This window comes from Tetrao urogallus (assembly GCF_951394365.1).
Source record: "Tetrao urogallus genome assembly, chromosome: 22".
NCBI classification, from domain to species: Eukaryota; Metazoa; Chordata; class Aves; order Galliformes; family Phasianidae; genus Tetrao; species Tetrao urogallus.
In genome coordinates this window covers 4140388-4165389 of record NC_136835.1, presented here as the reverse complement: position 1 = coordinate 4165389, position 25002 = coordinate 4140388, and the positions used below count along the sequence as shown (strand labels likewise).

The 25002-nt window shown below is 50.5% G+C and overlaps 1 protein-coding gene across 1 annotated transcript; it reads left to right on the top strand.

The window, feature by feature from the left end:
* Positions 1-541: 541 nt before the first annotated feature.
* JAM3 (junctional adhesion molecule 3) lies at positions 542-25002 on the top strand (the record flags this gene model as incomplete). Its single annotated transcript, XM_079545833.1, has 9 exons — positions 542-587; positions 19945-20010; positions 20918-21031; positions 21708-21860; positions 22082-22284; positions 22706-22805; positions 23392-23521; positions 24289-24343; positions 24967-25002. The coding sequence occupies 9 exons, from the start codon at positions 542-544 to the stop codon at positions 25000-25002; spliced, it is 903 nt and encodes a 300-aa protein (XP_079401959.1).

The window sequence follows — 25002 nt, the reverse complement described above, 5'->3', positions numbered from 1 at the left end:
CCCGGCTCTTGCAGGGGACCAAACGAGCAGGGACTCGAGCGCCCAGTGCTGAGAAGTGTCTCGTTAACCAAGGTAAAAGGCTCTGAGATGCTTTTGGGGACCGTACAGAGACTCGGGGTGAACTCGCTCAGCACAGCACGGGATGCAGCCAACTCCTGGAGCGGAGCTCTCTCCGAGATCCCGATGGCTGTTCGCGTTTCTCCCTCCCCTTAACCAGACCAAAAGTTTGCATTGCCGCTCACTGCACAGCTTCCGCCAGCTTTCGCAAGGCACACCCCCACGAACGACCCTTTTTAAGTCGCCAGCGCTCAAAAACACTCAAACCTCCCCCTAAATCTCACAGCACAGCTCGAATGAACCGAACCCATCCCCACCCCTGGGGCCGCCTCCCTCCGTAGCCCCGCCGTGCCAGGCGCCGGTCCCGCACCTCCCATCCCAGTTACCGCAGCAACGGCAGCGCGGCACCCCCCGCCCCCGGGCCGCCCCCCCCGGCCGGGCATTGCGCAGGCTCGGCGCAGGGCTCTGCTCCGCACACCCCATCATGGCGCTGCGGCGGCCGGCGCTTCTCTTGCTGCTGCCTTTGCTCGGTGAGTGCCGGGCGTCGGGGATCGACCCGGAGATCCTCCGAAAGGTCTTCGGAGACGGGGGAGATGCGGGGCGGATGCGTAGAAGCGAGGGGAAAGGGATGCGGTGAAAGAGGAGGTGGGCCGGGAACGGGGATGCGCCGCTCCGATCCCGGGGAGGGGAGGGATGCGCTGCTCTGATCGCCATCCCGAGCAGCGAGGGGGACGTGCTGCCCTGATCGCCGTCCCGGGTGGGAACGGGGTGCGCTGCCCTGCTGCCGGGGAGCGAGGGGGATGCGCTGCCCCGAAGCCGGACAGGAAAGGGGACGTGCTGCCCTGATCCTGGGAGACGAGAGGGACGTGCTGTTCTGATCGGGGTCCCTGCGAAGTGAGGATGCTCTGCCCCTGTCCCAACCCGGGGTGAGCAGTGATGGGAAAAATGCGCTGCCTCCATCCCAGAGCGGACCCCGAGGGGCGCTGAGCTGTGGGATGGGATGAGAGGGGGAAGGCAGCGAGGAGCTCAGCAAAGAGCGGGTCCAGGGCTGAGGGTGCCAGGAATGTGCAGCCTCGGCAGGCGGGCAGGGCGGACACTAGTCCCTATTCAAGCCCAGGCACAGGCGCCTATTGTTCCGGGGGCCCGCATGAATGTTTGCAGTTTTAATTGCAAAAACATTTGCTAATTCCGCTCAGGAATGAATTTGGGCTCATTTGTTGTCTGGCTATTAATAGCGGGGGGATGAAGAGGGGGGGACAGCAGCCGGTGGGCTCCCATTGCCCCCCCTTCCAGGCAGGCAGCAGAAGGAGAAGGGATGGAGGGAGGTCAGAGTGCCAATCAGCAACTGGCTTGGAAAGTTCAGCCACTGAGATACACGGGGCTGTGCACACTAATAACTGCTTGGGGTCAGCTCCAGACTGGAGCGTATCGAAATACTTCAGCCAGTTTATCTAAGGACAAAGGAATTCTTCAGTTCCTAATGATTTTCAGACTTTGGGGCTTTCAATAAAGTTAAGATTTGGGTCCCCCCAAAATTAAGAGAAGGGGTGAGAAGATGTGAACATTCCACTGGAATGAGACGTGCACTTGGGGCTCTGCTCACTTTGCTGTGTTTGAGGCTGAACTGTGAGTACCTGGAGCATCACAGTCATCTAGGTCCCAACTTTGGGTTTGGGTGTTCCATTCGAGCGAGGAAAAAGAGCAGATTTCACCCAACTTCTCTTGCAATTGGGCTGCAGGGCACCTTCCTCTCCTCCCCCTGTGCTGGAGCAGTGCTTGAGCGTCCTATTGAATCAGGCCTAAAAGACAGCAACCTGGAAACGAGCTGCAACTACTTGTGTGTTTCTTTGGAGTTGCTAAATGCAGGCAGACCCCGCTGCTTTCACACTGCCACCTGGGAGCGTTCATCTGGCAGGCAGGAGGGTTTGCTCCCCATTTAAACACAGTGGGTTCTGCAGTGCCTCAACCTGCAATGGCTTCCAGCACTCTTCAGATTTGGAGACGTAAGCCTGGAAGAGTGGAAGGCAGAAGCCTGGGGACAGAAACTCTTGTTGCACTGCGCCTGTGTTAGTGAACTGGGAGGAATCCCACATTAAAGGTGCACTGAAACCTGCAGGGTTGGTGCTGGGTGGTCCCACAGGGCTGTGTTCAATGCCAGCCCGCTGGCTGTCAGAGAAGGAAGGCAACAAGGCCAATGAGATGCTGCAAAACTGTTTTAGGAGCTCAGTTTGCTTCTTAGACTACAGAGCAGGGATGGCCTCTGTGCTTCTCTATCCAGAATGGACCCAACTCTTGGGCATGGCCTCAAAGCACTGCCACGAAACAGAAGGCAGTGAAGCATGGCGAGTGCAGTGTGTACCCCGCTCCAGGCACTAAAAGCATCTAAAGATTCTGCACATGAGGGAAATGCCACGGCCATAATTATGCTGGCGGAAATTATCAGCATCGGTGGTGGAAAGCAGAGCTTGTAACCGACATCCACTGTATGTCCTGCCTCGATGCCTCTGCTGCAACCTTCCCTTGGAAATCAGCGTTTGGATCTGGAGGATTTCACATGTCAGACTGAGGGCAGAACTGTGGAGCCCTTCCCAAAATTCACAAGTATTTCCTGATAAAAATAAAACATTCACTGGGGGGACAGGACGGGTCCCTGGCACGCTGCAGCGTGAAAGCTCAGCTCAGCTCTCCCTGTGCTTTAACTCTGAGGTTTGGTGCAAAGGGCATTTCTCAGCCTACCAAACAGGAGTCCTCACTTCCCTTTTTTTTCAATATATATATATATGAGGTCCATCTGTCTCAGCCACCAACAACTGTTCCGATCAGCTGTCAGCACCACGAATTGCTTGGTGCAAACACTGCTGGCTCTGCTGCTGATGTTGTTCCTTGCTGATGGGAACTATTTGCAGCATTGCTTTCTTTTCACCAGGCACTGAGAAAGCGGGACAATCAGCTCCGAGAGCAGTGCCAAAATCAGATGCTTAATAATGTCTTCCAAAAAATTCCTAAGGAGGGCTTGGTGCTCCTATTCAGGCACCACCACCGCAGAGCTGTTGGATCCCATCAGCTTTACAGCTGTTGACAAAGAACGTGACACCGGCGCATTCCTTTTTGCTCGGAATGCTGTTGGGAATTAGTTGGTTATCGAGGCACGAGGAGATCCAGAGAGTCAAAAGTGGGGTTTTTGTAGGGAGAAGGAGCTGAGGATAGAGATGCTGCCCCGATGGTGAACTTTGGTTCCTCACTGACGTGTTTATTTTCCTTTAAGGGTTGAATTCCGGGTCTCCCCGCCTGCCGGGTTGTTTTTCACTTATCCATCCCCACGCTGAGGGTTTGCATCAGGAACACAGGTCGGGCTGCCAGACCTCACCTAAACAATTAAATACAGCAGCATGAGCTGCTGCATCCAGCTTCACAAATACAGGCAGTGGCTGCTCTGCATCTCCTGCTGCTTTGCCCCCATCTTTTGCCAGCTCCCCACTCACTCTTGCTTTCCCCACAGCTCCCACAGGTGATGATTTAAGTTTCTCTTGCAGGCTATGCTGCCTGTGTTATCAGTCCTTGCAGTGCTGCCTGGTACAGCAGAGCTGGCCCCCTGTTGCACACTTAGAGCTAAGAATGCTTCGTGGTTGTTTGTGCTGAGCCCTGATGGAGCTCCAGCACTCCTTACCAGGCAGCCTAGGAGTGGTGAGAGGGAGTTAGCAACGTTTGTGCAAGATCCCAAGTCCCAAAAAACCAGATTGAACATGTCTCTCAGCTGCTCTGTGCAGAAAGCTGGTGGCCTGCTTTGAAACCACCGTGTATATTAGAGATGAACTCGTGATATGAAATTAATTAGGATAATTGCACGCTCAATCTGGTTTCGCTATCAGCTAGCATATGAGTCACACCACCTTCTTCCAATGAATGAGGGGTGTGTTTGTCTGCTCCCCATAGTATCAGCAGTGTTGTGCTGTTGGAAATGGCTCAGAATGACAGCTCTGAGCATCGCAGTGGCCATGAAACCCACTCCCTGCTCAGTCAGGCTGCAGCCTAAGAACCACTTAATGGTGTTAATTAAGCTAATGAATGCTCTGGATGCAGTCAGTCTTCATTTCACCCAAGGGGTTGGATTACTGTGTGGGTATGGCTCTGCCAGCAGTTGGGGGCAGAGGAGGTAGGTAGTTGTGTTTGAGGTCTCAGGCTCCCATGCTGAAAATGCAAGTTGTCAGTGTCAGGAGGACGGAATGGATGGATGGATGGATGGATGGATGGATGGATGGATGGATGGATGGATGGATGGACGGACGGACGGATGGATGGATGGATGGATGGATGGATGGATGGAAGGAAGAAATCTGGAGCAGCTCAGGTCTGTATTTCTGTATCACCCTTTGGAACTCCAGACCTGTATTAACCTATTAGCCCAGGGTGAGAGGGCTGTCTGCACAACCTGATGCTCTCAGAGACTTTTGGCAATGGGGCACAGCTCTAGGGGTGGCACCCCATGGGCATGGCCTGAATATTGGCCCCATGGGTGACCACTCCTCACCAAACCCTGCTCCTCATTTCATACACATGGAGCTCCAGAGGGCTTCCCTGGCGATCAGTGCTGGACGAGGTGTGTGTGCAAGGCGTTTCCTGCCCCAGAACAGCCAGCTGTGGGTCTGTTAGCACTCGAGCTCAGCAGTAGCTGCCTTTGATTGCCTTGCTGCGCCTCTCACTGTAAGAAGCCTTTGTGTGACTCCTCTGATGGGCTTCAGCTGTCCAACGCACAGCTTGGAAGTTCAAACCAGCGAGACAGCTGCATAATTGAGCTGGTGCCCAGTTCTCATTAGAGCAGCATCCCAAGGCAGGCCTTCCAAATTCCTGGATAAAGCAGAGTGAGGGCTCCAGAGGGTGTTCCTCAAAGCTCCTCTGCTGCACTGGCCGTCCAAGGAGGTTGTGCTTGATGTTGCATGTTGCAAACCTGACAAGTGGCAGAAAAAAAACAAGGCAGCAGATGCAGGAGCAATTCCTTTTTTTAAAATAAGTGAGACCAGGAAAAATCTAAGAAAAAAAAAAAAGAATTCAGCTGCCAGTAAAAATGGCATTGTGCTCTGGGTTATGTAGCGCCCTGACGCAGGACGGAGCGCAGGGCTTAACGTGGGCAGCTGCAAGGGGAAATGAAGGTTTCAGAGCAGTAATAGGTGGAGTAGATGAAATTAAATTCTGTTCAGATCATGCTCAAGCATGTTATTTTTTTTTTAATCATAAATCCCAGGATTTCAGAGTAAAGGCCAGAACACACTCTAACCTGCTCCCATCGTTGTCCTTGATTACTACAACCACAGTAAGGTCAGCAGGTTTGTAAGAGTCATGAATCACAGAATGGCCTGGGTTGCAAAGGAGCACGATGCTCATCCAGTTCCAACCCCCTGCTGTGTGCAGGTCACCAACCAGCAGCCCAGGCTGCCCAGAGCCACTCCAGCCTGGCCTTGAATGCCTGCAGGGATGGGGCATCCACAGCCTCCTTGGGCAACCTGTTCCAGTGCCTCACCACCCTCTGGGTGAAGAAAAGTCCTCTTAATGAGTCCTCTTAATTCATTTGGAAGCAGCTAGCTCCTTTGAAGAGCCTGCAAACTGCAACCTGCCAGCAACTTGCCACGTCTTTGGCATCAGGCTGAAAGGTAACGCTTTGGCAACGCTCAACACGTGCAGATTTTTGACTGCTCTATTAAAAATACATTTTGGGGCGTAGGTGAGATTTGCCGCTGAGCTGCAGAAATCCACGGAAATCTCAGGGGATTTGTTGCCATTACTTGGCTGTGCTTCCAACACCCCCGGCCTCTTAGAAAAATCCCCACCTTTGTAACCTCTTGAGATCTGCCTTCCCTGATCAGGGCCAGCAGATTGCAGGTGGGTTGGAGCTTGGCTGCTGTGCTTCCACGGGAAGAAGTGCAGTGCTCCCAAAGAGCCAGCTCTGGTTTTGCATGGTTTGTATAAAGCAAACAACACCTCACTGCACCAATTGACATCCCCATTCATTGGGCTGTTGGGCTTCCTGAAAGATTACAAGCATTCCTTACAGTATTGGATGATTGTGGCTGCACTAACAACTCTTGAATCACAGCAGCAGACAGAATGGAGCATCCATAGGCAAGGCAGCTCTGCACATACCCAGAGGATCCATTAAGGAGATTGCTGCCTGCTAATGGACTTCCTCCTGAGGTGCTTTGGCTGCTAACACTGTTGAATGGTTTCCAGGAGCTTCCCCAGTTAACATCAGGAAAGGTGTTGCAATGTCCTCTGCTTCTGCAAAATAGCTTTTATCCCCCAAAAGGATCTTATCAACAGCTATTTTAAGCTTAAATCTTTGCTTTAATCTTTTTCTTCTGCATTGAGCTCTGCGAAAGCTTGAAGATAAATATTTCTTTATACCCATCATGTTGTTTGGAGGTAGTGATTTTTAGAGCCCGGATGACATCTGTTCTATGGTGAGGTCACCTGCATCCATGTTGCATCTTAGAAGAGGGAGTCCCAGCTCTGCACAATCCTTTGTCCCTATGGACCAGCCCTGAGCTGTGGGAGTCCTCAACCTTTGGGAGAGGGGGGTTGGTGTATTCAGTTGTCCAGAAACCAACAGCCAAGTTAAGGGGAATAATACACAGCTCCTCATTAGCAGGAATGATCTGCTGGCAGGAATAGACACGAATGCCATGAAACAAGGTAGCTGCAACCACCGTGGATCAACTTGTTGATCTAGGAGCTCCTACAGCACAGGAGGTGTTGCTTTGTGTTCTCCTTTGGTCTTATCTCCTCTGCTGAGATTGCATACAGTGCATAGATGGGGCTGGTCTGATCTCTCAGGGAGTGAGGAGCTGCAGGCTTATCTCCTTGTGCAGCAGCCAGTCACTGTGAGTTGGCTGTGGCTTGGTCAGTGCTGGTGGAGCTGCCTTTGGGCAGCTGGTCTGAGATGAAAGCCAGAGTGCCCTGTAATCACCACCTGAATCTTCTGTGCTCTCCCTCAGGCAGATGCAGCTAAGTGAGCTGATGAGCATCCTTAGTATCTGGTGTTTTCCCTTCGTTTTGGCCAGTTTTCAGCATCCCATAAATAACAGGGCAGCGCACCGCTCTGCCTCCAAGCCTGCCTTGCGCATGCTGAAAGGGTCAAACCAGGTACTGATTTCTCTCTTCTTCCCTCAGAAGTCCTGATGGGCCTGGCCAAACAGCTGTCCTTGCCCACAGGCACTGCATGCTCTCCCACACAGGGCAAGATAAGCCCTTTGAAGTCTGCGCTGTGGCTGGCAGCCGACTGCAAGGCGCTCCCTCTTCCAGTTACCAACTGCATCTTCAGTGCTCCATGTCAACAGCTGAACGGGTTGACACGGAGCCCAGGTCAGCAGGGCTGGTAAGTCAGCAGTGCTGGGTTGCTGAGGCAGGGGACAGAGGGAACTCCAGATTCCAGCTCATTCTTTGAACGTGAGAGGGCCTGGGAGCTTCTCCCCGACGCAGCAGCAAGGCGTGCTTGCTGCCCACCAGCAGCCTGCTGTCGGTCCACAATAGCAATTGTTCTCCTCACCAGGGCAGGATTGTGGTTCTGCTGCAGGCTCTTCGAGCCTCCTCTTTCTGCAGCTATTTGGAACAGATTCTGTTTGGCAGCTTTGAGGGCTTGACTCAGCTGCTAAGCGTGGAGCAAAGCAAGCTGGCCCCAGGTTCGCTGCGATAACAATTAGCTCTATGAAGAGAGGAGGTGAGGGTCAAATTCAGAGATGAGGCAGCAGGCTTATCCCTTATCTGGCTCTGCGGGAGAGGCACGGGGGACTTGTGCAGAGAGCTGGCCTCAGCTGTTAGAGCTGGAGCTGGGCTGCATCCAGCCGTTCTGCCTGCATCGTGTAACGGGATCCCTTCCCTTGGCTTAGAGCTGCACAGTCTCGAGGAGAACGTGTTTTTGGAGCTTCTTGTGGTCTGGTGACAGAAAAGTTTGGCTGCTTAAATATTTCCCAAGAGCTTTTTAATTCCTGGCTCATCCTCGGTCACTTCTGAGACCCACAAGTGTCGCAGGTCTCACATCTGTCACTCAGCTTCAAGTTCCTGACACAAAGTCTTTCTTTGCTACAAAGACTTCCCTTTTCTCCTCACTCCCTGGTTTCCCTTTCATATCCTTCATTGAGAAGTAGTATCTCCTTCAAAGAAATGCCAGGGAACCCATTTGCAGAATTCACAGCTGCTTCCCCAGGCTTGAGGATCCTCCTTTAGCAGCAAGCTGCTAAGCATGTTCTTAAGTGGGAAGATAAGTGGTGTTATGAACCTTTCATCTTCTGACTCAGAGCAAGCTGGAGATGACTGATAATGGGATGACAGCAAGGAAGACGCACAGGCACCTTTGGATTTAATTCCTACTTTGCAAGGCAGTCTTTAAAGCACATTTCTGGTGGGAACACAGGCTGGTAAAATAAAGCTGGTCCTTCCTTTCACAGCATATGTCTTTTCCTCATGTCTCCGAGGCAGATCCTTCCCCTGTGCCAGCAGAGCAGGGAAGATGCAGAGCAAGCTCCACTTCAGAGCCCTTCCTTCTTCTGGAGCTGACATTCGAGGAGCTTGGCTTGAGGTGTCAGCTGGAAAACAGAGTCAAAAGCAACGTGACCTGGCAGCCATAGCTGGTCCAACGTGGCTGGTGATTTTAGATTCTCTGCTTGACATTTTTTAACAGGAAGCTCACCTGAAGGGCGCACGTTTGATGCCTTTTGAAATCATGCTGCTTCCAAGCATCTCAGAGTGGGTGTTCAGAAACAGAGGCTCCCCAGATCATTAGTCACTTTAAGACTGTCTGTAGACACTGTTTTGGCTGGTGATTTTTGGAGCAGCAGTTCTTTGTGGATTTGAGCTGTGCTTTAAACACAGAGATGCATCTGTGGTATGGGAGTAGCAGTCTTGCACACGATGGGCAAAGATGCATTCCTCTGCACTGAGTCTGTTATGGAGCATACATCAGCACTTGCTTCACGTGGTGAGAGTCTTTAGACCACTCTTTAACAGACTGTGCATTCAAGTCCAGAATTCCTGCTTTAGTCCCATGTCTGCTGGCTGAAACAGGTGGCAAGCAGATGCCTGCAAGAATCTTTATTGGGGATGGTCTAGAAGGTCAGCTGCATGCAGCCTGCATTCCAGCTGGGTCCCTGTACCTCATCTTCTCCCCCAGCTGGCCTTGGGCCATGCAGCCCAGAGGTTCCTCACCATGGTACATGGCTCTGCTTGCTGAAAGCAAACCACTTGAAAGCAGGATGCCTGTGGACCAAGCCTGTGCCAGCCTGCTGCATTTTTCTCCGAGGAAAAATAAGGAGTAGTGGTTATGGCAGAATATGTGAGAAGCTTAACAGCACCTGCAGGGCACACACACTGCCGTAGCAGAGCTGCTGCTCATCCCACATCCACCAGAGGATTCAGCGTGAGCCCGTGACTGGTAGGGGATGCTGCTCCCAGGGCTGTGTGTGGTTGATGGAGCTGTGTGGATGGAGTCTGGGAGCTGCGGGGCACAGCTGTGAGCTGAGCTTGCTGAGTCAAGCTCTTGGCAGAGTTGTTGGCACTGTTGGTAAGGGAGCCTGATCCAGAGGAGCCAAACCCTGCTGCACTGCAGAGCCCACTTCCAGCTGCTGCCATTGAGGAGGTTTCAGAAGAGCCCTAGCTGCAGCCAGGCTGCTTCAAAGTGCCTAATCCTGTAATTCCTATTGCACCGAACAGAGATCTCCACTCCAGACTCCTTTCTGCTCAGCCTGGGGAGCCAGCACACAGCTGAGCAGCACCGGGGCTGTACCCTGGAGCTGTTGCATCACAGCCCAAAGTGTGAACAGAGGCCACAGCCTGGCTCTGCGATCAGCCCCCAGTGCCTCTGCACCTTGCTGTTACTCAGCACTTTTCACTGACGGGGAATTAAGTAGGATTTCTGGGTCATTGTGGGCCTGTCAGGAGGAATCTCTCCTCTAGACCTCATTAGCAAGGCTTTCTGCAACACCGGGCTTCAGAACAATTGCAGCCTGGTTCCCTAAACACTGACTAATGAGACGGAGCTGTTAGCAGCAGTTTGCTAAATAAAAGCTGTTTCTGCCTGAGATAGAAGAAAGCCAGACAGGATTCTCCTAGCTGTCTCTCACGCAGGAGGTATTTCAAAGGACCCCTATTAAAATAATGAGCTAGATGGTGCTCTTTTAGTGGCTGCATAGGGCTGATGGTAGCTTCCCAAGAGCACTGACTGCAGGTAACTTGTGCTCAAGGGACCCAAAACTTCTCCTGTTCCTTTCACGCTGCTGCCCCCATGGGTTCGAGCTCAAGAGCTGACCTGAGCTGCCGTGACTTCACCCCACTCTGACTGCTGAGCAGAAGGATACAGGCACAGCCTGAGCAGCCATCATCACTTCTGATGGTCCCATAATGAGATGTTTCATCCCATCTCTCCCTGCTCTCAGAAGTGCCCAGGTTAAGGAGGAGCTCTGAAGCACGGTGGGATGGATCTGAGTGCCTCTGGCTGGTGCAGGGGCTATTACTTAGCCAGTTTGCAGCGGTGCTTTGATGTGGCAGTGGGATTTGATGGAGGTTAACTGATGTCTAGACAGGTTGTTCTCACTCTGGTGTAGTCTCTGAAGCAGCAATAGTGCCAAACAGGCTGAACAGCTCTGGGATGCAAGCAGCAATGCTATCTCTAGCAAGACAGAGCCGTGGCTCTTTAGGAGGATCCAAGCCAGCTCTGGCTGACCTCCTGTCAGTCCTCCTGCAGGTGGAACTGCTCCTCTGTGCCCTGAATACTGCCTGGGTCAACGAATGGCAATTAGGTGAGCAGGGAGTGGCAAAGAGGTGAGAAGAGGTGAGCAGCGTGTTTCCAGGAGAGCTGGCATGGCAGAGAGGTGCAGGAGAGGTCTGCAACCCACTGCTCTGGCCAGCAAAGCTGGGAATCCAGCAGGAGAGTTGACTTCAGCTCCATTCAGAGCTGCAGCAGCGTGCTGAGGAGACTCGGTGTGGTTGGCTGGATGCTGCCAGGAGTAAGTGCCCAGCAGAGCTGACCTGGATGTCCAGTAACAACTGCAGCCAGTGGTTCAGCTGCACTGGGAGAGAAGTGGCAGACCGTGATCCGGAGAGACTTGTCGCTGGCTGGCTGGCAAGTTGTGCTTTGAGTGCTGCCTTGGCTCCAATGTGCCATCTCCCCCAGGCTGTTTGGGAGGGGAAGCGGAGACTGCATTCAAATGGCCATTGTCTGTCCTCCAGCTGGGAGCAGAGCCAGGAGAGAGGTTCTGGCAGCATCTGATACAGGGGGCAGATGTTAGGGGAAACATACTCATCCATAAAATGCCGTCACCGGGAGCCTCAAAGGTTAAGTGCCCGTGGTTTTGAACATGTGCATGAAAGTCGAGAGAGGGGCTCTGGGCTCCTGGGATTCCTGCTGGGCTAGGAAAAACTTTCTGAAGGTTTTAATTGGAAGGACAAGCCTTCATGCAGCATCTGCAGGCTGCCCAGGTGAATGCTCTTCTCGGGCCCATTTGTTTAAGCTTAGCTAGAGAGGAGGATGAGTTTGCACAGTGCCAGATCTAATCTCTTGTGGGGCTTTTGGAGGTGTGTGGCTGTGTCAGTCTGCTGCCTTCTCTTGTAGCCAGCTGCTGCAAGCATGAGCCGAAAGCTGAGTATTTCCTGACCCTGCCTGTCCCCTCCCTTCTCCCCTGCCAAAGGAAGGCAGGGCTGCAGGTTTCAAGCAAAGCTGGAAACTTGGCACTGAGAGAAGGAGCAGAAAAGAGCCCAGCTTGCTCTCCTCTGTCAGGGCTGGCTTCTGTGCTGCTGCAGGGAGTGCAAATATGTTCCCAATCTGTTTGCTTCACTGACATGTCTCCAGGACAGGCAGGCGACAGGCACGCTGACCAAGAAGGGGCCGTTGTTAGAGGGATCTCCTCTGCTGTCACTGACTGCTGCTGCTCTGCCTTTCATTCACAGCACTGAAAGCGCTCAGTCATCCAGGCTCCCCAAAGCTGTAACTGCACATTAGCACAGACAAGCCGGGGTTTCATCCCTGCTGTATTCAATTTGTCCACCCGTGTGCCCTGGTCTGGCCTTTTGATTTATGTGCCCATCTCTGGCAGGCAGGTATTCAGTCAAGCTGGAAATGAAAGAAATTACAGGCACTGCTTCCCCGCCGAGTGTCCCAGACATTAATTGGCGCATCACTAATTGCACACGGGTGGACATCCTGAGCTTGCTCTGTGCTGCAGGCTGAGCAGCCAGGCGATGGCCTGACGGACAGGTTAGCACTTTGGCTGAGGAGGAACAAGGGGCCTGAGAGAAGCAGAGGAGAGGAAGGGAGTTACCTCATCTGTTTCCAGCAGCCAAGGCAGGGTTGTCCTCTGAGAGGTATTTCCTTAAGCTTTATCCAGTCTGATTTTAGTCGCAACTTTTATGAACAAAAGGCTTCCACTGTTTCCCTCGGAGGTGCTGGAAGGAATCCAAATAGATTTTAGCACTCAGAAGTAAATCTTGCTATTAATGTCAGCCTAATCATTTCTTTCTATCTCCTTCCCATCATTCAATACTCTTCAGTAAAACCCTGAGGACGGTTACCAGCACAGTCCACCCTCTTCTTCATCTGCTTCTGGATTGCAGCCCCTTGCTTGGGGTTGCGAGAGCATTCGCCCTGCCTGCACCACATGCATGGGGAATGCCAGGACGTTCCTGGCAGCTCGGCACGCAGACCCCAAAGCCTGCAGGATGGTGGGGACAGGAGCAGCAAACCTTCCATGCTGGGCTGTGCCTCGCTGGGACGAGTGCCCCTGACCAGCACTCAGCTGGGAGCATTCGGCTGAGAAAATGCTCTGCTAAAAATAGCAGAGATATGTTTGAGGAGAAAAACAAGGCAGGGTCTGGGAGAAGTTGGTTCTCGGATGTGTGGCTCGTTCAGCTCCCCCAGGACAGGGAGGCTTTTAACCTCTCCGTGCCGAGGTTTGTTTCCGCTCTGTTAAACAAACTTGGTCAGGGATCCAGGCTGGGACATGCAGAATGACTCTTCCCTTTTCTCCCTTGTTCTTCTGACATCGCACTGCTTTCCTCCTGCTCATTCAGGCCAGCATCTCCCTAATCGTGCTCTCACTGCACCCGGGCCCACAGCTTTGTCTGTCGGTGATTTCACACAGGCTGCCTTTCCATCCTGATGTGCTCCTTCAGGACCTGCCTTGCACTCCCTTCTGCAGCCTGTGCTGGCTGATGCTGACAAGGTGAAGCTCTTCAGATCTGCTTGCACGGATCAGGGCTGCCCCCTCAGCAGTGTTCCCAGCTCACACATCTTCAGGCCCACGGCTCACACAGCTTTCTGCCCAGTGCTTTTTTCCCTTGTAAATCTGCATCCTTTGTTCTGAGATTTGCTGCAGAGCTGCCTTGCAGAAGGCGTACGGCCCCTTCTCACCAGCAGCAGTTCTGCAGACAGGCTCTGGGTAGCAAGCCCACAGGCAGATGTGTGTTCATGTGTTCACTCATACATGTTTTGTGCAACACGTTGCCTGCACAGCTGTGTGTGAGACCTGAGGCTCCCAGCTTTGAGGACTGCTGCTCTCTTCCCAACTCCCACTTTCCTCAGGAAGATGACACTGTTGGTCTCTGATAAGCAGAAGGCCAGGTCTGTGTTTTGCTGGTCAAGCCGTAGACTGGAGGAGAACGGAGGATCAGGAGATTAGAGTCACAGACAGAGGAATAGAGGATTATAGGCTAAAACCCTGCGAGTCTCTGTATTGATGGTTGGGACACAGCCAGACACTAAAGAGCATTGCAAAGCCTGGTGCTGATAGCATATCCGCTTAGTTCCTGTCTTTGCATTCCAGGCAGCTTTTGATATGCGTGTCCTCATCAAAAGCTGGGGTCAGGCAGGTAGGGAGCACCCAGTTCCCAAAGTCAAATACCTGCTGAGACCAAGCCTGTGTGCTGGCTGGCATTCAGCCTGGAAAATGTCGCTTTGGCTTACGAGATTCTCTGCAGCGCTTGAGTCAAATTCCCACACGAGACCATCAGATTAAAAAGAAAAACCAAAAGCCAAAATGGAACTTGTCCCTTTTCCCATTTGTTTCTTCTGTCTCCCTGATCTTGGCCGCAGCTCCCTGTCGTGAATCACTGACCTGACTCTACCCCAGAGACTAACATCTGCCTGCTGCAATGGGAGCCCAGCTGGGAGGAAGGGAGAGGGCTGGAGGGAGGGAGACCACTGCTTCTGGCTCTTATCGCAGTTATCAGCTGGTTCCCTCCCACTTTGCACTAATTTGGTACCAGCATCTGCCACTTTTGGGAGGAAGGGGACTTGCTGAAGTGAGAAATAATGTAGGACGTGCCTGTATGGTAATTCTTGGGGCTGCCCAGGGAAACAATGGAAGGCAAGTGGGAATAGGCAGGAAGGGTTGGTTTCAAGTTTGCCCTGTGTAGATATCTCTACTTCCCTTTAGTGCTCACCGTTTTTGTTCCCAGCCTTTAATTTTGCTGCTGTAAGGCATTCTCCCAGATCTCATAATCGTGCATCCTCTGCACACTGATATGCATGCTGTATTCCTTACTCATTTTCTTCCTCCAGTGAAATGGGACTGAGTTGGAGGGGGGCACTGCATCTGGGAGGACCGAAGCTTAACTGATGAATGTAAAGCCCATTAACAGATGGAAATGGCCATAGGGAAGCTCTGCCCATGGGGATCTCAGCAGACATGTGGGCACAGCCAGCTGGGAGCTTTCTGTCCACGTTCCCAGCCTGGCTCAGCGCTGCCTCTCCTAAAGCATCCGTGCTCTTAGGGAGAAGAGAGCACAAGAAGACAGGTAAACAGTGTCCAAGCTCAACATGCCCAGCCAAGAGTTCATGTGTCTGCTAAGATGCTGAGTGAGCTTGAAGTCTACCTGTTCAGACAGCTCTGGCACGGGCCTCTGGATTTGCAAGGCAGGTGGTGCCCAAATCTGATGGTGAGCAAACCCGATCGTGAGAATAGGCTGCCTTGTTGTGAAAGTGCAGAGAGATGCAAGGCCTTAATATCTCACCTCTAAACATGCTGTGCTGCCTTGAGGAGAGCCACAACCGAAGATTGGGAAATTCTTCCCTCCAGAAGCCCTTGTCAGATGGACGTTGGAGGCAGCATGTCTGCAACTGCAACCCAGCACGACGAAACCAGATCTGGGGAGGTGATCAGAAAGCACTGTGTGGTGTTCACAGGGCAAATGCCTGTGCTTCCTTCCCTGCATGGGAGAGAGGAGGAATGGTTATCTGCAGAAGAAGCTTTTGTCTTAAGAGGGCTGTGTATCTGCTTGCTAGCAACTTGTTTCACAACTGAGTGTGGGTGCATGGGCTGGCTGTGTACCAATGGCTTTGCTGTCTGATTAGGAGGCAGAACAGTAAATCCTCTTGTACAAGAGATGAAGGAAAAAAAAAAAAAGGTTGTGTGCATGGTTTGGATGCCAATGGGCCTCATCTGCAGCAAACAGAGTCAGGTCTTGAAGGTGATGGTTTAAGTGATTTAAACAGGTTAAGATTTTGTTCTACAAATGCATCTGCAGACAGAGAGCTGCAGTAGGAGAAAGGCGTGCAGCTCTGTTTGGCTGCTTCCCCAGCCATCCTCAGTGCTGACTTTGCTCTCCCAAAGCCATCCTCATCAGCATGAGAGCAGATGGACCAAGGGTTTTCCAAGCAGATCCATTGAGAACCATTATTGAGAAAGTAAGAATGAGCTACGCCATTTATTCCCTGGTTACACATGTATGGACCCTATATAAATTCAGGCTTATATATGTCACAGATAGATTTAAGTCCTTTTAGGTGTTACAGAAGCCAAGGCACAGTCAGAACATAAAACCTCAGAGCTTGCAGAGCCAGAGCAGGTTGAGCATTTCTTGGGGTCTCATTCCTATAACACATTCCATCACCCATCCTGCCCCACCGTGGCTGCACCAACACAGGTTGCATTGCGGAACAGGAGTGAGATGCACTGGGGACAGAGAGGAGGAAAAAGAGCCTGAACCATGAAGAGAAAAAGGGATGGATGTTTTGTGGTGCATAAGGTCGGATTTTTCTTCAGTTTTCTCCCATTTCCTCAAAGCAAGCAGCGCACAGAACCTGGCCTCCCTCTTCCTCCTCTTATCCAGCCCAGCACAGCACTGCGGGCTTCCTTTGCTGTCCCTCTGGGGGTTTCTCACAAATAGAACAGCTATTTCCCTTCCTACACAGCACATCCAATGGAGGGACCGTGCTGGGGTCAGCTGGGCTGCACAGCTCGTCTCACACCCCCTGCCCCCATCACCTCTGTGCTGTTCCCCACCACTCCATCTCTCAGTGCTGGCAGGGTGCTCACAAAGGTGCTGACACACAGAGTGTTGGGCTGATGGCTTTTTAACACCTACCAGTCTCACCCTCGTGGCACTGCTGCTGCACAGAGTAACCATCCAGAAAGCAGAGATGCTTAACAAGGCGTGTGGCTTATTGCAGCATTCCCACATGGCTTAGATGATGCGTTTTGAATTGCAAATGGAGCGGCGGCTCATGGCTGATGGACACCTCAAGAAAGGCGTATTTTTGTTCCTTCAGTGGGTGGGTGTTTAAATACAGCTGTGTGTTTTCGTACTGCTTGTGCCTAACAGTGCATTAGCTAAAATTACCGTATCAGATAACTGCACCCTTGGCACAGGGCTCTGCTGTGCTGCAGTTCAGCCTCTTGGCAGCAACTTTGTATTTTCCTGGTCATCCTTTTGCTGTTGTCTGTAGCACATAAGGAATATTTTACCTCTTCTTCAAATTTCTGCCTTGAATTTTTAAGCAGATAAGAGATCGGGGTGGAAGGAAACAGAAGGTCAGGCTTTGCATTAAGCCCCATGCAGAGACAGGAGATTTAACACAGCCTAGTTGTCTATAAAGCTGCAAGTTTATTTCTTCTGTAGGTTCAGCGCAGCGTTTTGAAGTGATTCAGATACCATGAGTCACAGCAACATGCATGGGCTGGCTCTCCTCAGCTAAAAGAAGCACCATAAGAATATGCTATAGACTTCACTGCCTTGTCCTGGATTCTATTTGGAGAGCTGATGGCATTTGGGATTCAACCATATGTCTGGCTGAGCCCACAGTACATACAGATCTGGTGGGTGCCTCTGTTGTGGCATGCATGCTGCTCTGGGAAGGAGTGCATGCCTGTGCACAGCTCTCCTGCACAGCCCTGGTGCTGAGGCCTTTGAAGTGGGATTTACATAACGTAGAGCTTTTGCTGCTTATTTGCACTGGGCCCAACGATGCCTAAAGGAACATCTTTGGAACAAACTTTTTAAGGGTGACAGTTGCCCCCGATGAGGATGATGTAACACAAAGCAACGCACGAGCACGATCACCAGAGAGACAGTGCCAACAACAGAGCTGTGTGACATAGAGCAGATGCTGCCCTGCTCCTGCAGCACCGTGCTGGCAGCTGGAAAGCACTGCCTCCATTAAATTGCTCCAGCCCTGCAGAGACCCGTATGAAAGGGATACCTGCAAGTGATGCTGAGAAGAGCTGTAAAGATGTTTTGCTCCTGCTTTACAATCTGGGTGGTCTCTGGGGAGTTTTGTTCCACGCAGCTGCAGGCATCTCGTTATTTAGAGCATGCCTGTGCCACACGCAGAAGAATAAATCTGGCTTAGAGGTGATTTAAGCAGCTGCATTGATCTGTGCCCACAGTCAATACGTGTAATAATGTGAGTCTCTTGCACAGCCCCCAAGGACTCAGCTTCTGCCTAAAATTTGTTGCCATCCTGCTTTGTGCCTGAGGGACAGACCTCAAGCTTTTGTGTTTAATGGGTGGGAAAGGAAAGATGCTGCTGGGAATTAACCTCTGAGCATTGAGATGGGGCAGAGTCTGATGGAGTCCCCATCTCATGGAGAAGTGCTGCCTTAGCTCCTTTAGGATAATGTAAGATTGAGGTAATGTCATCTCCACTTCCATCTGTGCTGGGGCTGTAGGAGGACAGAATAGATAGAATGGAATAGCTCAATTAGAAGGGACCTTCAGAGACCAGCAGTACTTCAGTCAGATTGTTATCATGTTATCTATTTGGTTGGGCACATTTTTTATCTGAAAAATGATCTCTTGTAAACAAGAGCAAGAGGAAAAAAAAAAAACCAGGAACATCAAGTTTCCTTTAAGGAAGCTCTGTCATGTCCCTCTTCCTCCCATTTCTCCCACGTGCATTTCTCCTCCATGGCCCTAAATGCACAAAGGGGAAGGGTGCCAAGGCCCTAAGACCAGCTCTGCTTGCCTGGCTCATAGCTTGCATCCCCCACCGCCTTTTTGTTGAACAACAATGACTTTGTGCACAAAGGCAGCTCTTAAACCTTGCCCAAACGTAGCTCTCCCCAAAGGTATTTGGGGCCTGAAAGCTGAGAACCAAGGCACTGAGCAAAGCATCCGCACTGAGCAAATGAGGGGTGGTAAGAACTGGCAGGGAACATTCCAGTAACGTGGAAAGGAGCATCATTTGGAGCATCTCTGGGGCATTTCTCAGAGCTCTGCCTTGCTGTTCTGGTGTCTGATCCGCTCCACCAAAGGCGCTTTGCCCTTGCATTGTCACTTATTCCCTCCGACCAAAAGCTTTCCATCCGGAAGGCTGGCACACAGGAATCCCCAGCTGTCTGGCTGTGATTTTGAAGAGCTCTTTTTTTCCTTCTTACAGCTGCCTTTTCTGCTTTCTATTCAGGTTTATTATGACTTTCTTACTCTGAGAGAATCTGAACCTTTAGATAATGTGTGCCTTCATGTCACTGAGGAGCTTGTTTCAATCATCTTTATTGTGCTGATTAGATGCTTGGTGAAGGCAATGGGCATCGATGATACCTGCTCTGGTGAAATGCAGAAAGACAAGGAAAGCAGAGTCTTCAAAAGAAAATAACATGCAAAAGGGAGAAAAGGGCTGCACAAATGGGAAACATTTTGGAGTTCAGAGCAGGAGGGGCAGGAAGAGGAAATAGGTTGCTGCAATGCAATGAAAACTGCAGCAATGACAGCAGGGTAGCAAAGTGCCAGGCTGCAGCAAGTGAGGGTTTGCTCAAATGCAGCAGCCTTGGGGACAGAAATAAAATAAAAGAGCTGCTTACCTTTAGAAGGCCTCAAGCATGCAGGGATCTCCAGTGAGACCCCATCACCTCCACTGCCAACCCTTAAATGGTGGCTGGGAAGGGGTGGATCCTGGCTCCATCGCTTCCATCACTCAGTACATTGCATGCACCTGAGCTGCCCTGGGCTGGCCCTGCCTTCCCACCAGGTGCTCCATCACTGCTTCAGGCCAGGACTCAGCATTTCTGCTACGGTTGTGTTCTGAGGATGCAGTGTGGCACAAGAGAGCTGTTGTCCCGGTATGGGTTGGGTTGGAACTCTACCCAAAGTGCTGAACTTCTCTGGTCTCTCCTGAATTACTGCCCTTTCATCATTTTCTACCTTGTGTTTTACAGTACCACACAGAGTCCCAAAACACTTGGAGGTACAGTCAGTGTCTTAGAGAGCTGGCACGTTTTGTCTTCTAGGAACTGACCAAAGCCCTTCAGACCCACCTGCTTCCCCCCTCTTCCCAATCATTGGCTTTGTTTGCAGAATAATACATTCATTCTCTCGTCACCAGAATGAGAATTCCTTTGCTCTCTACATAAGTGTGAAGCACAGGGTAGCAGCTTGTGCTGGCACTGGTTTTGTGCCATTATGCTAATCACCCTCTTTAATTGCTGCTTCCAACAATTACATTTTCCTGTATTTACACCACAGCTCCTAAATAAACTTTGTCATGCTGGACTGGCATGGGTAGCACAGAACAGCTTCTATGTAGGGAAGTTAGCCCTCAGAGCTGGAGGAGAGCTTTTCCCAGCAGGCGATGTGCTTCTACAGGGTGAATTATGAGCTGTGCTATTTCTTATTCTCTTCTGTTTGTTTTTCCAGGCTGGAGACTCTTGGCCGTGGAGCTGACATCCAGCAACACCAAGCCTGTGGTGCAGGAATTCCAGAGTGAGTGCTTTGGGGCTGCAGGCTGCCCAACACCGCCGTGCACTGCCCTCTGCCTGGAGCTTTGCACCCAAACCATTGAGAAAAGCTTGGCTTGTTGCTCCTGATACCTGTTTTTTGGGTGAGGCAGGGCTGCTGAGAGCTTGAGATTCAGCAGAGCATTTAGGAATATGTCTGTATCTCTCTCTGTTTTGCACAGATTTGATTGAAATAGTGTGCTGAAGTCCCCTGAAAGCCATCGGCGTTGCAAAGTGGCTGCCTGAGTGCTTTCTTGAACTGGATCCCAAATAGAGGAAAGGCCGTCGCCTTGCAATTAGTACACTGGAAGGGGGCTGGGGAAATTTATCTTACATCTTGGTCCTGAGACACGCAAGCAGTGTGGTACGGCGTGAGCCACCACTCAGCTGTGCTGCAATGCTGCCTTCTGTGGAGGAGATGGAGATGGCAAAGCCTCCTTCCAAGGGGATGGGATGCCTTGAGCTTTTCCTTGGGCACTGTGGCCCCCAGGACGCTCAGGCAGACAATGTGTTGCCAGAAGATGACCAGACACCACCCAGGGAGATTCTGCTGTCCTGACTCACACTGTATGCTCTGATTAGCAGCAAGACAGCGCTGTGGGCTCACCCTGTCATAAGGTCTTGTTTGCCATACGTTAGAGCCTGGAGAGAACAGTGTGTTCATTTTTCTCCATACTTGATATCTGTACAACTATTATTTTTGCTGGCCAAAGTCCATCTTCCCCAACAGCTCCTGGAACCCAGCAGTGTTTCTGTTTGTGAGGCACATGAAAGAGAAGGCTTTTGCTTTGTGGGCAGCATCTCCTAATAAAACAGCGTGTGAGACGGCTTAAAGCAGAACAAAAATACAGCTGCTGCCTATTAATCTGTATTCCCTTTATTTCTCTTTCTAGGTGTTGAGCTATCCTGCATCATTAAATCAACCGTAACACCGGATCCCAGAATAGAGTGGAAGAAAATCCGAGATGGCGAAACCTCTTATGTGTTTTTTGACAATAAAATGCAGGGTATGAAGACATTTTGTCCTCTTAAGACTTCCAAACAGCCTCAGCAACAAATAGAACTGAGAACAGAAAAGTCTGTGAGAGGAAGGACCTCTGGCTGTCTTGCTGCTTTCTTCTGGAACAAGAGCTCAGCAGTCAAAGCACAAAGTGGAAGGAGAGCAGGATGTTCTTTGCCCTCTGGCAGGTCATTGCTGGTTGCTCTCAGTAAGGAGCCCCAGAGCTGGAGGGAGATCCTGTGTAGGAGATGAGCATGAAAGTCAGTGCTGCCGTTTCCCTTCTCCAGAACTTGCTCCTTGCATGGTCATTGCATGTCTGGGCTCTCGGGACCAAATGCTGACCTCTGCGATCCTTCCATATGAAATGCAACTGGAGCTACTCCAAGATAGTGGTCACTTGAAATGGGACCAACAGCCACATGCAGAGGAGCCTTCCAAAAGATCTGAGGCTGACGTGGACGTCCAGTTTTGCCAATTTTTGAGTTCTGGGGTGGTGCTTTGCAGTTCATTCTCTTACATGCTTAGCAGCACTGGTTTCCTTTGTGGTCATGCAGAGAGAAAGGCTCTTCATGTTACATTCCTTTGGGTGGTTCTCTGGCCTCCAGTCAACCACTTTATTCAGATCCTTAAAGTTACTTTGCGCGGCTCTCCTGACATTTTTCTCTCTCTTTCCTCTCCATCAGGTGATTTTGCAACTCGGGCAGAAATTCTGAGCCGGACATCACTGGTGATTAAAAACACCACCCGCATGGACACGGCCACGTACCGCTGTGAAGTGGCAGCACCTTCTGATACCAAAACCATAGATGAGATAAATATCCAGCTTACAGTCCAAGGTAATGCTCCAGGTCCAGCTGTCTTTGCAAGCGCTGCTAGCTAACAGAAGAGTCTCTCTCAGGGTTGTAACTGGCATTCGACAGAATCTTGTTGCTTAAAACCATCTGGAAACAGCTGGAGGTGTTGGTGCCTTTTGTAGCACAGCCACCTCACAAAGCATGCCAAAGTCACTGCGTTGTGCTCAGCACTATCATTCACACAGCTTGTGTCTTTCCCACAGTGAAACCCGTGACTCCGAGATGCACGGTGCCTAAAGCTGTACCTGTGGGTAAGACAGCCTCCCTCCACTGCCACGAGAATGAAGGTTACCCCAAGTCTACGTACAGCTGGTATCGCAACAGCGAGCCGTTATCACCAGACACAAAATCGAATGCCAAATTCCAGAATTCGTCCTACAGCTTGAATCCCACCACAGGCACTCTGGTAACGTCCTCGTGGATGTAATCAAGACTTGTGTTGCAGGGCGGGTTAAAAAATGGAGTGGCTCGGAAAAGAAAAAAGTCATTGCATGGCTTCTTAGGAAGGGATAGTTGGAAGGTTTGCTGTTCTGGGATCTGAATGACTTTGGAAAGGGAAGATGAATGTGACAAAAACCTAGCTGCTTGCATGTGGTCCACTTGCATCTTTAGAAAGAGGGAAGGAGAACATCTCATGGTCCACAGCAAAGAGCTGCTCCCTCCTGCTGCTGTACTGCTGGCTCGCAGAAGCAGAGAATTCCCTCTCTGAAATAATCTTGTCCTTGTGTGAATCCCCACAGCAGCTCTGGCCCTGCTTTCTAACACGTGAAAAGTAACCCTTACACATTCAGCACGTTAAACATCCCTCCACCTTCCCTCCTCCCCAGGTTTTTCATGCTGTGCACAAAGGTGACACGGGCCGTTACTCCTGCATTGCAACAAACGATGCTGGCTTTGCCAAGTGTGAGGAGCAGGAGATGGAAGTCTGTGAGTGGCTCTATGTAATTATTGACAATGTTAATTAATATTTCACTGTAAATAAACCACCATCATCATGGGGAGGGAAGGGGGGCATCCTAGGGTGTCTTTCTAGCCCCAGACACAGCTGACTTTTCCAGGAAGGTATCAGGACCAGGTTTTTGCATGGCATTTTCAAAGCTGAATAGCATTGAAGGAGAAAAACTTGCAGTACTGCTGTGTAGCCCGCTCTTCACAACCCAAAGAGGTTCCAGAAGCATTTTAGTATCTGGAGGATGGTACAAGGAGATCCAAACTATCCAAGGAAGATCAGAGAATCTTTAACTACTAGCAATCAGAGAACGATGTGGTTGGACCTGCTACACACAAGGCAATAGAGGAGGAAAGTTTGTTAGTTTTCCCTCTTTTGTTAGACCAGAAGAGCAGCTCTCTGTGCTCTGGAAGGAATCTGAGTCCTTCCAGAGTGGAAATAATTCATAATTCTTAGGAACTTCTGCAGTTTGACACGTATGAAATGTCATTTTAGTGCACGTAGAGGTAGAATATTGTCACTGCCTTAAGAAAATTGCTGGATTGTGGTTTCTGTCTTTGTCAGATGACCTCAACATTGGTGGGATAATTGGTGGAGTCCTGGTGGTCGTGGCAGTGTTGGTGCTCATCACTCTTGGAATCTGCTGTGCTTACAGGAGAGGCTACTTTGCAAACAGTAAAGAGAGTGGGGAAAGGTAAGCTGGGATCCAGCGTTCCTATTGCCATCTCACTGTATATTTCAGTGCTTGACTTCGTATATTTCTTCTTAGCTCCCTACCAAAGACTACAGTTCTCAAAGTATTCAGATCCCCTCTGCAAGCACTGCACCAAAGGTTTCTGTGCCTCAGGGAGAATGTTGGTATCATTCCTTCTGTGCTCACTACCAGGACCAGAGACAGGGGAACAGGAGCTGTGTGTTAATATCCTCATATTTTTCACAGTAAGAGGGGACCAACGCAATTAAATAGCAGTAGGTGTTTGTCCAATAGGTAACGTGCTGTTGGCATACAGAGGTCTACAACTTAGCAAGCAGAGCTCGTTGCACAATTAGCTGAAGGCATGAGGAGATGCATAGCAAATATATGCCAAAGAGTAGGCTCTCTGCAGGAAATCTTGCTAGCTGTGACTCGGAACCTAAATTTGGATTAAAAATTTGGGATTAAAAACAAGCCTTCTAGAAGGCACATTAGAACGTTAAAAACAACAGCATTAGCACTTGAAGGTGGGAATTTCTCACAGATCAGAAACGAGCCTCGATGTTCTTGCAGAATCTGCAGAAGAGATAATGTATGTAAATAGCAAGATTCTCAGCAGATACATTTATTCCGCGTTCAGTGTTGTGAGGTTTCTCTCTGCTTTCTGTTCACTGGACCGCTCTTCCTTGTTTTCTTCTTTCTCAGCACCTCCTCTCAAATCCTGCAATCGCCTTGTCCCAGAAATAAGATCTTTTCCTTTATTTCAGCTACAAGACTCCAGCAAAACCCGATGGTGTTAATTACATCCGGACAGATGATGAGGTAACAAATGATTTGCATTTAACATCTCGCTGCTTTGGAGAGGAAGAGGTGGGCAGAGGACTACCAGGGTGGGGGTTTTTTTAGGGCCTATAGACTTTCTAAGAGCAAACACCACTGAGAAACAAGGATTTAGAACAGGGAGAAAACAGAAGGGTAAAGGCTGAGTCATTTCCTTAGAAATGATGAACAGTTTAAGATGCCTGAAGCAACTGATGCCAAAAGCTATAAGACAGAGCTTTGCTCTGTCTCAGCTCTCTTACAGCTTGACACCCCTCAGGATGAGTTTCGTTGCATTAAATGGGCAAGCCACGATACTTTTACGAGAGAATTTGCATTTTGGGATTTGATTAGATCACTCGGCTTAAGATGAGAAAAAAAGCCTCTCCCTATTAGCAGAGATATTGGAGAGGGAATGAGGAAGCACTGTGCCACACCTTGGTATGGGAGAAGGGGAGAGGGAGCACCCAACTGGTATAACTGGTGCCTCCTCCTCCTCCTTACGTGCTGGCTGCAATGCTCAGTGATCCCACTTTTGTGGGATCTGCCTTTTGTGGGCAGCAGGAAATAAGGGGTGCCCGCAATGCCACCGCATCCATCCCACACCCAGAATTGTTTTGTTGCAGGGCGACTTCAGGCACAAATCTTCATTTGTCATATAA